This window comes from Sciurus vulgaris (assembly GCF_902686455.1).
Source record: "Sciurus vulgaris genome assembly, chromosome: 6".
NCBI lineage: Eukaryota > Metazoa > Chordata > Mammalia > Rodentia > Sciuridae > Sciurus > Sciurus vulgaris.
In genome coordinates this window covers 106,872,991-106,889,131 of record NC_136466.1, presented here as the reverse complement: position 1 = coordinate 106,889,131, position 16,141 = coordinate 106,872,991, and the positions used below count along the sequence as shown (strand labels likewise).

Sequence of the window (16,141 nt, the reverse complement as noted above, 5' to 3'; positions counted from 1 at the left end):
CGAAGAGGATAAGGGAAATCCAGGGGATGTGACCCAGGGTCAGCGGGCCCCCTCAACATAGGTACCACTGCAACTTCAGTTACGGACACAGATGACCAGCAAACCCTAAACTACAGGATGGCAGAGACAAAAGCAGCCAATCACCAGCTGAGAAGTCCTCCTCTCTCAAGGCCGAGCAGGGGTGAGCTGAGTAAATTTAGGTTTGCCATCTCTACCATCACCTAGTCCTCCAACAAGAAGAAATGAATGTGAAATCCTAGCAATAGGAAATGATCAGAGCTAAAGACCTAAGGGCTTGCTTTTTTGCCTGTTGACCAGATAACTAGAACTATCTGCATTATCTATGCAGCAAGGGGTTTTTATTATTTTTATCCAAACGTGTCTTTTTTGGTCATGAGAAACATCTTTTATTTTTAAAAAAGCTTTTTTTACCCCAAATACACCTTTTAAGGTTTTTAAATTGTTTCATATCTGGTCAAATTGAGATTTTTTTTAAAGAACTTTATTTTAAATTTGTAATGAATATTTACAACTTGATTATTAAAAGTCAACAAACTGAAAGTACTTATTGATAAAGTTTTTTTGTGGGCTTTTTTTTTTTTTTTTTTTGGTAGTGCTAGGCCTTGAACCCAGAGCCTTGTGCATGCTAGGCAAGTGCCCTACCACTGAGCTACACTCCTGGACATAATAGGGGTATTAAATAATTTTTTTAAATGTTACATATGGATTTTCGACTGTACAGGGGTCAGTGCCCCCACTCAGGTGGTATTCAAGGGTCTAATTGGAAAAGGTGAGGAAATAGCTATTCAATGATTTAAATTTCAACTTTTGAAAAATGATCTTTATAATTTGATAAATTTTCCAAGGGAAACCTGGAACTTTGAGTTACAAACTAAAGAAGCTTTTAAAGCTAATTGAATCAGATTATTCCTTGGGTTTGGAAGAAATGAGACCTTCCCTTGTCCCATCCTCCTGGATAAGACTCATCATATAGAAACCAACAGACTGTTTGGAGAAGCTGAGCAGCCCGACTGTTTCTTCCATCCATTCCTAAACTTATAGGACTTTCATGTCTAAGCTTTAGTAGCTGTCAAACTTCCTTGGCATAAAAAAATCTCATGACAAATCCTAATGATTTTAACACTTAAGATGATTAGTTACAGAAAAATTAATAATATAAAAAGATAAGAAATTACCTATATGTCCACTAGTTGAGGACTGGTTAAATTATGGTACATCCAGAGGCTTAAGTACTATGCTTAAGCATACCACAGATTATAAATTTAAATGCCTACAGGGACCAGGTAGACATAAATGAGTGTAGTGGACCTGTGTTGGGAGTTGGGGGCATTGGAGATTGGTGACTTAAAAAGTCAATACTTCATCTAAGGAAGGCAGCAGCTACTAAATTCTATTCCATTTTAGCCTTACAGAAATGTGGGCCCAGTGTTGGCAGACCTTTTAATTTGGAAAAATTTTCAAATTTATAAAAAGTTGCAAAAATAAGGCATAACAAAAGAACACCTATGCCCTTTACCCACATTCTTTTATTACTAATTTTTTGACACTATTTTTTTTTTTTTTTTTTTGATGCTGGGAATTGAACCCAGGGTCTTGCACATGCTAGACAAATGCTCTACCACTGCTGCATCCCCAGCCCTTGCTAATTCTTTTATTGAGTCCATTTCAATTATCACTCTCTCTATCTCTGTACCATACACACGCATAATTTTTTTCTGAACCATTTGAGGATATGTTATATACATCATGGCTCTTCACTCTGAAATATGCTATTGTGCATTTCCTATAAATAGAAACCTGGGACACCTGAAGTGGGATGAAGAAAGAAGAACATGAGGAGGCCTTCTCTCCCTGGCCACTAGAGAACCAGTCAAACAGCCACTACCCCCAGAGTTGGTAACACCAAGCAGAGGTTGAACACCCTTGCACTAGACCTTTGTCAGTCCTTCAGTAAAAATATTATTTCTAAAATATGTATCTTTGCTTATAAATTTGGTATAAGTGCTAATTTACTAGTCTATTATGTACCTTATAAAAACATACTTAACAAAGGATGAGGGATAATTAAATAGAAATACAAGATTCGTGGTTTTCTTCCCACACTGCAAGGATGCATTTGGCATCTTACAGGTCATGTGCCTCCCACATTAGTGGGAGTACCACTAATTCCAAAGCTGAGTCCTTGACTGAAACTCCTTGACATCTGCCAGCATCTGCCACAACACCCTGTTTGATTGCTGAAGCTTAATTATATGTTTACTTGTTTAAAACTTTCTCCCTCTACTAGAACACAAACTGCTTGAGAGCCATCTCGCCAGTTTTGCTCATTCCTAATTGCTCAGCACCTAAGACAGGGCTCAGCACACAGTAGGTACTCTTTAGACCTTATTAATGAATGGAACTAAACTGCTCCTCTTGGCTCCTAGTTCTTTCACCTGCTCAGCCCTCCATTCTTCTCTCAGGAGATAGTGGAGGCCTCCTCACCCAACATACGAAGCTAACAATACCCCACCCTACTTCTAAGCAAAACTTCTTAGCTTTGAAGAACTTCTTAGGATGTTGGAGGCTAACAATAGTCTTGCCCAAAAATACAGGTCCACAATCCCAAATTCAGAACTTCAGAAATACATTAATTACAATGTCTCTAAAGGTGTTTCCTTTTTAAAAGAAGTCATTTATTTGTAAGTTGAACTATCATTTTAACACAAAACTTATCATTCTCACTCAGTTGTGTCAAGCTGTTCTTGAAGTCTCCATCCTGGGAGGAAAAGGACAAGACAGGCAAGTACCTGATGGTTTTCCACACGTCAAAGCCGTCCAGAGGCTTTGTGCCATTGGTGTGTCCCCCAGCCAGATTCACGAGGGTGGGCAGCCAGTCGGAGATGTGGATGAGCTCCCGGTTCTTCACGCCCTTCTGTTTCAGCAAGGGGCTGGCCACGAAGCCCACCCCTCGAACACCTCCTTCCCACAGGCTCCATTTTCTTCCTCGAAGGGGCCAGTTATTGCCCCCTGCCAGGGTCTGCCCTCCATTGTCTGAAACACAATTAGGTCTTGGAATGAGGATGTGAAAGTTGTCAGAATCAACATGGATTTGCTTGTGTCATGTCCTAACAAACAAAAATTACACTAAACAAAGCTGAGGTTATGAAGGAGGGGATCTCATCCAGATATGCCTGATGACAAGAACTATCACAGGAAACTCTGCCAGAACCACACTCTTGCACAAAGACCACCCACAACAAGCAAACACCTGCAAGAACGTCTGTCTAACAACTGTGGCAACAGCCTCGGACCAGTGACCCTCTTGCTATTCATTCCTATAGCCAAGGCTTATTGTTTGAAAATCACTTATGTCATCCTTGGTTTTCATTTAAAAATGTCCCTTTGCCTCAACTGCTTTGAAGATTTTCATAGCTGACTATGACACATGTATTCCCATCCTGAGCTCCACTACTCCCAAATGAACTCACCTTTGGAGAATCTGTTTGTTATTTAGGTGGAAGAGGACAAAGTTAATTCTCAAATGCATTCAAGAACAGAAGGTTTCTGTGTGTGCTCTTTTTAAATGGAACTTGAAGAATAAAGATAAGAGCTGCTCCTTACCTTCCTTGACAAACTCCCCTCTCCCACCCAACACTGCCCTCCACTACACAGACATCATCAGGGTCTAGCATGGCACATGTCCTCCACAGGTAGTGAACCCAGAATCATAGGTGATGGGGTCAAATCGAGGAAATGGAGGCCATCTGAGTCTGGGAAGTTGGAGACCACCCCTGGGAGATTGGAATGTCAGTGTCTCCAAAGCCCTTTGATCACCAAGGTTACCTGCTTATAGTACCCCTCCCCAAAAGCTGCCAGCCCGGAATTGCTAATTAATACCTCCTGAGCTGTTACCTGCCTGGATCACTCCATTTGGCCCTTCCACCTGCCCATCTGCTTCTCACCTTTTTGCCATCTCACCAGCATCTCCTGGGCCTAGTCATGTCGGCAGGAAGGAGAGAGATAAGGAGGGAGATAGCAGGAGAACCAAGGAAACTTTAGTCTATAGAAAGGGCAGGGTGCTCTCACTTCTTGAACACCAGAACACCAGCCATGGCCCCCTTCTCTCTCCCAGAAGTAGTCTGTGTTACTACCTTTAAATAAAACCTGCTCTATATGCTTGCCTTGAGGTGCTTCTCTGGTGCTATAGTTCAACATTTGAGGAAACAGAACTCGTCACCCATAAACGGTGGTATCAGTAGGGCCCCAGAAAAACAAGGCAGTCCCCTGATAGTTTGTGCCTGGGATAGACACCTGTGCCACACGATCAACTAAGTCAAGTGCATGTGTGTAACTTTATATAGCCCAGGAGAATGAGTCCAGGTGAGTCTGAGCTCACATGAAAGGAAAGCTGGGGGAGTTTCATTTACTGACTTAAAGCTCCTGAGAATGAGGACAACAGACCTTTCGATATTCTTCCCGGAAAAAGTTTTGCACATTCCACTCCCTGCTGATCTGAACTCTTTCTTAAGTGTGAAAGTTAAGGATTTCTCCAATGATTTATAAATACCTCTGCAAACAGAGCTGTTGGGTGGAAAAAAATAATTTTCAGAAAAATTCCTCCCTGTTTGACAGGATGGCAAGATAAAGCTTCATGGAGAGCAATGCCAGGGAAGAGAAGGTTCTGTTCCACGACAACAGAGGGTTCGGGGACACTGGTGAGGATGGGGTGAAAGTTGTGAGTGACTGAAGACAGGTATCTTACTAGCCCAGTGAGGGTTCGCAGTTAGACATTAAATTAGAACTGTAGAAAATAAAAGTGATATTTCTTGTAGGCTGAGTTTGTAGAATCATGTTAGCTTCAAAAGTATCCGTACACTTTGGTGACATCAGAGATACATTTGAAATAACACTTATTTGCATATAAGTTATACTTAAAGGAAAAAAAACCAAACCAATGTTGTCCTGTTGCCCAGATGAGCCACATGAGGGCAGTGTGACAAACCTACTCTATGGAAATTATGCAATAGTCCCCCATATCTTGGTGGCTACATTCCAAGACTCCCAATGGGTGCCTGAAACTCCGATAGTGCCAAATTATATAGGTACTGTTTTTTCTATACAAATATGTCAATGACAAAGTTTAATTTATAAATTAGGCACAGCAGGACATTAACAATTCCAATAAAATTAATCAAACCAAATGTAACAATATATTGTAATAAAAGCTATGTAAATCTAGCCACAGTGGCACATGTCTGCAATACCCACTGCCCGGGAGACTATGGCAAGAGGATTGCTTGAATCCAGGAGTTCGAGGCCAGCCTGGGCAGCAAAACAAAAAACACAAAGCTATGTCAATGTGGTCTCTCTCAAAATCTTACTATACTATGTCAGGTGCAGTAGTGCATGCCTGTGTCATCCAAAGGACTCTCGACGAGGCTGAGGCAGGAGGATTGCAAGTTCAAGGACAGCCTCGGCAACTTAGTAAGACTCTTAGCACTTGGAGAGACTTTGTCTCAAAATTTAAAAAAAATTTTTAAAAGATCTTGCATATAGCTCAGTGGTAAAGCACCCCTGGGTTCAATTCCCAGTACCAAAAAAAAAAAAAAGAAAGAAAAAAAGAAAAATCTTACTGCATCATATGTTGGACAAAGAGATGATTCGTGACCTGGGCAGAACTGAACAGGATGGCATGAGATTCAACATACTATGCAGAATAGTGTACAATTTAAAACATGATTTTTTTTTCTGGAATTTTCCATTTAATGTTTTTAGGCCATGGTTGACTGCAGGTAACTGAAACTGTGCGAGTGAAACGATGGCGATGATACTGCTGTACACAGTACAGGTATGCACCTGGGAGGAAAGAGCATGAACATTTGATAAGCACCACCTCTGTACCAGGCAGCACCTGGATTTCACATTACCTCATAAGGCCTGGGGCGGGAAAGCTGGAACTGAAACATGACGCCAGCCGCTTATTAGCTGTGTGGCCAGAGGCAATATGCTACCTCAGTTTCCTCATCTTAAATATGGAGATAATAATTCCTACTTTATGTACTATGGTGAGAAGAAAATAACACCGTTTATGATAATTTTTGGCAGGGCCTCTGGCATAACCTAAGTGCTCAATAAACAAATGGTAGCAACTGTTTTCATTCTTAACATTTACAACAACCCAAGTAGTTATGATAATCCAGTACTAGTAGTTATAATACTAGTCTCATAATTATTTTCTTACTTTGAAAAATTTTAGGTTTGAAAAGGCCAAACAGCTAATAAGTGAAAAGGCTAGGTTTCCAACCAGGTCTGTGTGACTGCCAGGCCTCTGTCCCTCCAGTGCCACACTGCTAATGTCCTCAGTGCAGGGATACACGAGGGCCACATGAGCCCTCCCATCCCTGTGAAGGCCACAGGGCTGGCCAGCCGCAGCAGAGTGTACTCTTCCCATGAGACGGCAGAAGGAGGCTAATTCCTTTGGTGCTGGTGGGGAAGAAATTCAAGGCTCTACTGCTAAGCAGACTTCTAACAGAGCCCCTACCTCTTGGGTCCTCAGTTCTCTGTGCTTCCTGAAGGGGAGTGGAGAGGGTCTTGAGCTAGATTAGATGAGGGACAGTAACACTTCTTCAATTGGGGGTAGGTGACAATCGATCCCGTCTTTTGTTATCACAGATGTACAACCTTTCCTGAAGTCTTCACCCAGAACTCAAGGCCTAAGCAGCCACCCGAGTGAGTTTATGAAATGCACATTCCATTTCACATTCAATACTCAACAAAGTATCAGGCACCCACAGCCAACATGCCAAAACTTAAAAATGGTGCCCTTCATATAACTCACACATGCACGGGAAGGAAATGCCTACTCTCTACCCATGGTGTCAAGCCAACCTGTTGTCAGGATTGCTATCAACCATACTGGCTCGATGCTTCAGGAGAAGCCTGTTGTCTATGTTTATATAACGTGTCCTTCAATTGCACATATTTGGTGCTCAATAAAAAATACTGGATAATGAGGGTGGTGGAAAGAAGACTGGAGATGATGAGGATAAGGGTGGTTGGTCTGGAATGTGATTCTAGGAGCAATCCCTCAGTCATGACTCAGAAAGGAAAATTCTCTGGGCTGTAAAGAGAATTTGGCCACTGCTGCTACTGTAGGAGCTGGAAGACATTTCCACGTGTCCTGAGGAAAGGGAGCTGATGCAGTAGGTGACTGTTTTTGCGATTAATTCATAGTGATGTTTTTGCCATTAACAATAATAAGCGATTCTGTCATCAGTTATCAGCGTGGCTTCCTTAATCTTTTTTTCAACACTCCAGAGAGAAAGCACTATCAACTGACACCCCTGCATTTTCTCCTGACGCCCCCCTCACAGAGCCAACCATAGGAAAAGGGCAATTCAGTCCCCATCGGTGGCACTTGGCTGACCCCTGCCACTTACCAATAAACGAGCAGAGTACACTGTGTTGGCCCTTTAGTCAGCTAAATGCATGAAAATAGGGTGCTATCCATCAGTTCCAGTACAGCCTCCTGGGTATTTCAAAGAGTTCAACATAAAACTGATCGGCAAGAATAACCATAAGCTCATATGAAACATGGTGGAAGGGATTTTTCTATATTGCTGCTCACCTAAGTCTGACATCAATTAAAATAAAATAAAATAATAATGGAACTACTACCATTTCAAACATGTTTCTTTTCCCTCTCCTCCTAATTTTCTATTTGGCCAGAGTTAATTTTTTTCTTGTTAAGAACTCATTTTCAGCTGGGTGCAGTGGTGCATGCCTGTAATCCCAGCAGCTCAGGAGGCTGAGGCAGGAGGATTATGAGTTCAAAGCCGGTCTCAGCAACAGCGAGGCACTAAGCAACGTGGTGAGACCCTGTCTCTAAATAAAATACAAAATAGGGCTGGGGATGTGGCTCAGTGGTTGAGTGCCTCTGAGTTCAATCCCTGGTACCAAAAATAAATAAATAAATAAATTTTAAAAAGAACTAATTTTTCAAGACAAATTTTGTTTCTTTTCCTGACTGACTTAATGAAAAAACTTCCAAATCAAAATAAGATGATTCCAGCTAGCAAAGGAAGCTATGAAACTATTTTTCCCCCAGGGAAAGTTTTTTTTTTTTTTTTCAGTAACATTTTGGCAGAGGGAAAACCTAATTATAAAATCTTTGCTGTCTAGAAAAGAAATGTCAAAATAAAATAAATGTTGTCATAGGCAGATTGTAAATCTCACTTTATTATTCATTATTGAACAAAAATAACTGTCAAAAAGTCATGGAAAAACATTGGTTAGCCAAAGACCTGAACAAAAACATCAAGTATATGACAGTGAAGCCATATCTGTATCCAGCTGATAAAAATTAAAGTGAAACCATGACAACAACATTAATTCTTAGCATACTCCCCAAATAACTTAAGGCTGGGCTTGTGTGGAAGGCTGCCCTGAAGTATTGCATGTGTCTCTGCCTCTGTGCCCCAAGGATGCTTCAGCCTGGGCTTCCCCAAGACCTCCACCTCACTCTGACTTTGGGATCATGGAAGGAAAGGCAAGGAAGGCTCCAGCAGCCTCCCACCAGGCTCTGGCTTTCTTTCTGCATCAGGCACTGTGCACGTGTGACTGATGGATGAGTAGGTGACATCATTTCCAAAAAAGAAGAAGCCTCTTTGCCACAAAATAGTACCTGCCTATTGATGAGTGATTCTTTCAGATTATTTTTTTAATTACTAAAATGCAAACTGTAGAACTAATAAATGTCTTAGCAGTCATTTAAGGGACTAGGTAAATTCAATTCTCTCCTCTAAAAGACTTTGGAGAAAATATCTACCCAGATAGTCATCTTCCAACCTGATTTTCTTCTCATATCTTCTTTCCTTCTTACTCAGCATTCGATCATCTCTGACTGAAATGAATGTACAATGAATGTGCATTCAATTCTGCCAAGTCTAACTTTAAAATGGTTTTCCAATCCATCCCTGTTCTCCAGCCCCACTGGTTTAGGTTAGGCACTTCCCTCCCTCACGTGGGCTCCTGGAGTGATACCCAAGTTACAGTGCTTCAAGTTGCCATCAGAGGTTACTTTGTAAAGTTACACACCAACCAGACCACATTCATGTTTAAGGACCTGATTTATTTCCAATCAGGAAAAAGTTCAAACTTTAGCCTAACAGAATCTTTTATAAAAACATATTTTTTTAGGTGTTGATAGACCTTTATTTTATTCATTTATTTATATGTAGTGCTGAGAATCGAATCCAATGCCTCACACATGCTAGGCAAGCACTCCACCACTGAGCCACAACCCCAACCCCTAACAGACTCTTTCACATCTGTCCCCAGTCTACTTTCTGGACATCAATGCCTGCCTCTCTCCCATGAAGTGTACCATATGTTTCAGGCTTATAGGATTAAACTCTCCTGTATTAGAATACATCACGTCCTTTCATGCTGACTTTTCCTTTGCACACATTGGCTCCCTTGCCTAAAAATACCCTTACCCTTCTTTCCTGCCTGACTTAACTTTTAAGTCCCTGGTAAAAAGTCATATCTTCCATCAACCTATTGCTTGGTTGCCCAATAGTCCTTATCTCTCCTCTGTACCACTGCTGCATGGTATCTCTATCATTTCTACTGAACTTATCTCTGTACATTGCTAATCAATTGTTTGTGGCTTTGACTTCCCCATAACTCTGCTCCTTAAGGGGCAAGAACAATGTCTCACTATTTGTATTCCCAAGACCTAGTACAGGGCCTGCCAAAGAGGCCAAATTAAAAAAAAAAAAATGGAGAACTGGCCACTCACCAAAAATAGAGATTGAAGATACTAAAAATTAACTTGGTTAGTATAGTTTTTTCTGAGTCTTTGTCCAGCGAACTCCATACCCCTGACTTTTAGGTGGTTGTTCTACATACAGATTCTGCTTAATCTACAGGATACTAGCAAGGGGCAGCAGTCCAGGACCCCAGTAAGGATTCGAGCAAATATTGGGCCCACAAGTCCCTGAACAGTCAAATCTGTCACCTGGTTGATTACCGTGAAGTCAAAGGGGGTTGTTCAAGAGCATCTGAGGAAGCATTGGGGCCTCACCTAGAATAGAGAACTCACTCATCCCTCTGACATATCTGTCTTGAATTTCGCCAGGTGTCAGGGACTACTCTAGCTCTGGGGAAATGGTGGCTTACAGATAGACAAGGTCTTCTTCCTCAGGGGTGAGTGAGAAACAGGGTAAGATCCCTCCACTCCTGGTAGGCAGTTATTCAGCTGATCAGAGGAGCCGACACCAGAATGATGAGGCAGAGGCAGCCAAGTGACCACCGAAGAGGGATAGCCAGGCGCAGAGAGCAGGAGGCTCAAAGGCTTTATTCAGTTATACGATAGACAGTGCTCTGAGTCAAGACTTCTTCTTAGTAAAAAACTATTAACTGCATTCTTAAGAACACTTGTTGCCAGAAGTTAAGGAAAACTTGAATGATGACCATATATTAAAAAAATAATAATAAGATGTCTGGTTGTTTCATGACCATTATTGAGATAGGAATTTGAGGACATGGAAAAAGAACTACTGAGTCTCAGAACAGAAGTGCCCATGAATTGTTGTCATGCAGGAAATGCCCAGGAACCCTAGAATGTAAAACAAGCAGCTCGTTAACATCCTGCCCCCTGACCTGTATGCTTGTGCACAGGTCCTTGTCAAACAAAGTAGTATATACCGATCTGGTGTAAGATTGTGTGACACCACCCCCCAACTCTGCCTCCAGTTCAGCCCTAGCTACTGTCCCTCTATAAATATGAGGCCCCAGAACAAGGTGTTGCTTTTTACTCTCCAGATGGTCCCACTCTCTTTACCTTTCAAGTGCATAATCCATATCTTCCTAAATAAATCTCTGTGCCTCAATACCAGATGCAGGTTGGGATTCTTTTATATCACATAGGTCAAAGACCCTAAATCCTGAGATGAAGTCCACTCTCTGGAGCCTCCGGGGACCCACTTCCAGTATTCAAGTGATAGAAGTGAAATGCTGTGAGTTGGGGCAAGTTACTCAATCTCTGAGCCCAAGTTTCTTCATTTGAAAAATGAAAATAACAATACCCACCTTAACATAGTACCTGACATAGAAATAAGTATCAGCTACTTTCACTGATGATAGTCATGAGCACCAGAAAACTGCAGAGCAGAAAGGCTCCTATCTGGATATTTATCAAACAGAACCTAGACTTAGGTATTATAGCCACACTCCCATATACCATGCTTAGAGCCATCTAGGTTACATGCTGTACTCTACAAGCAATTTCTTAAGGGTCATAAAAACAATGATGAATTCTGTTATCACTGGGGGAGACTCATGATGACTCCTTTCTGTTTTCACAAGTTTAAATAAGGCACATCAGTTACCAAAGAAAGAGATTCAGTAATGATAGCCTGGGATTCAAATTAAGCATCAGAAACTGAATATTTGTTCAGATGGTCATCTGACTATTTGTAGGGGTTTCAAATGGTTTGCAGCATTCAAGGCAAACAAGTGCTATGAGCCTCAACTCCCAGTCAGACACTAATCAGACTTTTCATCTTGATGAACAGCACTAGCAAGGGCGAGGGCTCCTACTGAGCCAGCAAAAGGAGGTTCGGGTGGGGTAGATTTGGCAGTGAGACACCAAGTAACTGATAGCCACCGACAGAGCTGAAGATAAAGGAAGATGGATACAGGGAAAGGCCAGACAGCAATGATGGGGATTATAAAGAAAGAGATTATAAAGTGTTCTAGTAAAAGATTTCCTCATTTTAATGGGCTAATGTCATTGCTTATAATGATGAGATACCAATGAGATTTTATCTCCTCTTTAAAATTTATTTAGGATGAAAAGACTTGAAAGTCTGTTGAAAGACTGGAAACATTTGTTCTCTCAAAGTTAAAATGGAACTGAAAAAGTGATCTAATTTATTACATACTGGTAGGCAAATGACTTTTTTTCTGTAATTTAGAGTATAGGTAGTCACAGATCTTGGAGATTCTCAGATGAAGCTCTAAGACAACAAAATGTTGTGAGGTGTTCTCACTTAGAAGGTTAGATAACATTAGGTTTAACCTGAATGTTCTGGATTCCCATAAGTAGCACAGAATAACCACATTAGGGATATTCATGGTAAGGAAAAGTGCAAAACGTTTGCTCTATTCTTTTTATATAACTTATCCCCCTTGTTTTTCCTATGATTCGATCTTAAAAGAATAGTTGATTTTTTTTTTCTAATTTCAGGATAAACTAAAATTCTTTGGCACCCTGAGGGGGTATTACAGTTATACTCACAAATTGTTCAACTCCCCTTCTAGATCTAACTAACGCCTATTGAAGATGCTCAGGTAATTTTTTTCCTAGATACCTATTTCTCCCTCAGTAATGTCAAATCAAGAGGTGATAGGTGAGAAAATTACCACAGAAATGTTTGAAAGTCTGGCAAATTCAAGGACAGCAGGAGAAACTGAAAATACTGTTAACAGGAGAAAACTGAATTGTGGTTTCAAAATAATAGGCATGCTAACTATATGATGAGAAAGATGGAAAATGAAGTCAATGATTTTTCAGAGTGTGATAAGAGAAAGCTGACATGTTCTATTTGGCCAAGCATCAACCACTGTCATTTGTCTTCTGCTTCCAAACAAATAATACAAGTCAAATGTTCTGAATTTCACCTAAATATTATTAAGCACCACAAGTTAAATGTCCAACTTTTTACTGAGCCTCTAATTCATAAGTAGTAATATATGTTTTTAGGGTTACTCAGAAAAATAAATAAACCAAACTGAGTGGACAGGCAGTTTTCTTTCCCCAGAGCACTTCTCTGAAGTTTTGCCAAATGCTAAAAGATCTCAGTGGCGGTTGAATGTTTAATGCTGGGAGAGGCTGACAGGGATCAGGAGAACGCTGACTAGCACCATTCTCTCTGAAAAACAGCAGAAGGACACCCTCTACTCCATGGGCCTAAATACGAACCAGTTAGGTAAAAGAATTTCAAATACTGAATGCACAATTGATTAAAAAAAAAAAAAAAAAAAAAAAAAAAAGGTTAAGAAAAAGATTCCCTTCTAATCTGCAGATGATACTTGCTCTTAGGCCAAAATAAAATAAACTCTGTGAGTCCCTGGAATCCTGGACTTCCTGACCACACGAGAGCACAGCAGCCCTCTGGCCAGGCAGTGAGAGTGAAGTCTGGATAACACTGGGTGTCCCAAGTGGGCAAGCAGATGAAGGCAGAGTGAGGGCTGGAGAAGAGAAAGTGGGAAGTACCCTGGGCCTCTGGGCCTAACATGAGGTAAGTGGCTAAGCAAAGTAGGAGACAAAGGGATGTGAACAGCCATGATACAAAACAGGATACAAAAACAAGACCAAACAAGGAAACATCAAAACGAACATCCCTGAGTAACCACAACAGGCACGTAAAAGTCCATGCAATCAGAGACTAACTCTGGGCCCATATATATAGTCTTAGACACTATTCTAATAACATTATGGTATCTGGCTTCCTAATTTCCTAGTAAGAATCTGCAAGTTAGGAAGATGTGTAATGCTGGAGATAGGCTCTGTAGAAGGAGGAAAGAAAAGGAAAAACATGAATTTTAAAAGTAAATCTGCTTAAAACTATATCTGTTTCTCAACAATAAGTGATCTACCCTGATATATGCATATAAGGATCTACTGTATGAAGCATCTTTCAATAAAAAATTACAATGATAACCCTAATCACTAAGACAGTAAGAGTTCATGGAATAGTTGAGGATATTTTAACCAGAAAAAAACTTTAATATTCCATATTATGTCACTAATCCTACCCTATATCAGTATAAAGTGACTCCCTTCACCTGTCATCTTCCAGCAGATGCAGCAATGACAAGCACATAAAAATTTTCACTATGCTGATATAAAGTTAGGCTTACTAAAGAGAGAAAGTGATTATAGGTAAAACAGGATTTCTCACGAGCCTTGCATCTCTACTATCCCAAATAGCAAGGAAGGCTTTTCTTATTCTTTGTCGTTCCTGTCCCTCCACCCAGGAAACAGGCAGGGCTACCAGTGTCTGCCTCTGGAGATGGAGAGTCAGCAAATGAATGAGCTAATAGGTTTGGTTGAAACAATCATTCAGAGCCAGTTAGTGAAGAAGGAAGCCTGGAAGCAAAGCAAGAGGACATGGATGTGTCCCTAAGAAGACACCTGGGCTCTGCCTCAAGAAAACCATCTGAGGTAGAAGGAATGATGGATATGGGAATCCAAGAGTAGAAAGCACTGGGCCTCATCCCCTGAGGAGCCCTGGGGCAGATGAGGGGATAGAGGGGCTTCCTGCATTTTCCTGTGCCCAGTGTTTTGTGGCAGCAGCAGAGTGTCAATTAATTGACTTACAAGGAAAATTTATATATTACAGTGACAAGTTCATTGTATTAGCTTTGTGTTGCTGCTATAACAAATTGCCTCACATTTAACTGTTTAAACAACACAAATTTACTATCATATGGCTTTACAGGTTAGAAGTTGGATGCAGGTCCCACTGGGTAAAATGAAGGTGTTGGGATGGCTCCATTCTTTCTAGACATTCTAGGGAGAATCTGTTTCCTTGCCTGTCTAGCTTCTAGAGGCTGTTTACATTCCTTGATTCCTTCCTCCATCTTTAAAGCCACCAATAACAGTTGAGTATATCTCATATCGTATTACTCTGACCTTCTCTTCTGCCTGACTCCTCCACTTTTAACGACATGTGTGATCACATTGGCCCAGTCAAATGATCCAGAATAATCTTCCCATTTTAAGGTCATTTTACTAGAAACCTTAATCTGGTCTGCCATATAACAACATATTCACAGTTTCTAGGCTTTGGGACATGAACATCTTTTGGAGGGGGTGTGGTAGGGATTGTTCTGATTACCATAGTCATAATGATCAAGTGAGGTTGACCCTGGGATTACAATCAATTTTCAAATCAAAGAACAAAGTTGGAAGAATTACACTACTTCACTTTAAGAAGTATCATAGTCATCAAGACATCATGGTACTAGAACACAGTGCCCAATAAAAGAACCACATTCAAATGGCCATCTGACTTTTACTAAAGGTGCCAAGCAAACCAATGGGGGCAGGGGGATAGATTTTGCAACAAATGATGCTACAGTATAATTGGATATGTAATATATGTTAAAAAAAAAAAATTTGACCAACCCCTAATTCACAACATACATATAATTCAATAACTACAAGACAAAAGACTCCAACTTAAATATAAGCAAAGGAACATTTCTCCAAAGAAGATAGACAGATAGCCAACAGGCATATGAAAAGATGCTCAACATCATTAGTCACCAAAGAGGTACAGACTAAAAGCACAAAAGACACCACTTCATATCCATTAGGGTGACTAGAAAATGAGTCAGACCATGACAAGCAGAGGGGCAGATGTGGACAAACTAGAACCCCCCTATACTGCTTGTAGGAATGCACATTATATGGCTGCATTGGAAAACGTTTGGTGGTTCCTCAGAAAGTGAAACCCAGAGTTTCCATACAATACAGCAATTCCACTCCTAGGTACATACCCAAGAGAAATGAAAACATGTCAATACCAAACTTGTAGTTGAATGTTCATAGTAGTACTATTCATAGCAGCCTCTCCAAAAGTGGAAATAAACTAAATGTCCATTAATGTATGAATAGATAAAGAAAATCAGGCATATTTTCAGCAGGAGACATCAATAAAAGTAGCATGATTCATCGGTAAAAGGGAATGAAGGATAGATTCATGCAACAGAATGAGTGAACCTTGAAAATACCATGTTAAGTGAAAAAATTCAACCATAAGAGATCACATATTATATGATTCCATTTATATGAAATGTCCAGAATAAGAAAATCTATACATATAAGAAGTAGAATAGTGGTTGCCAGGGGCTGAGAAATAAGGAAATTGGGAGTAACCCAGATATCCTGGGTGTGGGATTTCTTTCTAGGGTGATAAAACATTCTGGAGTTAGATACTGCTGATGATTACGCAATTTTGAGAATATACTTCAAACCAGTGAATCGCACACTTTAAAAGGGTGAAATTTGTAGTATGTGAATTCTCTCTCAATAAAGCAATATTGTATGAGAAACTAAAAGGAA

The 16,141-nt window shown here is 40.5% G+C and overlaps 1 protein-coding gene across 1 annotated transcript in view; it reads right to left on the bottom strand.

Moving 5' to 3' along the window:
• The window catches only part of ARSB (arylsulfatase B), a 215,212-nt gene that overhangs the window by 105,572 nt on the left and 93,499 nt on the right, over nucleotides 1-16,141 (bottom strand). Inside the window, exon 5 of the mRNA XM_079143576.1 lies at nucleotides 2,811-3,054. Coding sequence (XP_078999702.1) covers nucleotides 2,811-3,054 — 244 coding nt within the window. The remainder of the gene's footprint in view (nucleotides 1-2,810; nucleotides 3,055-16,141) is intronic.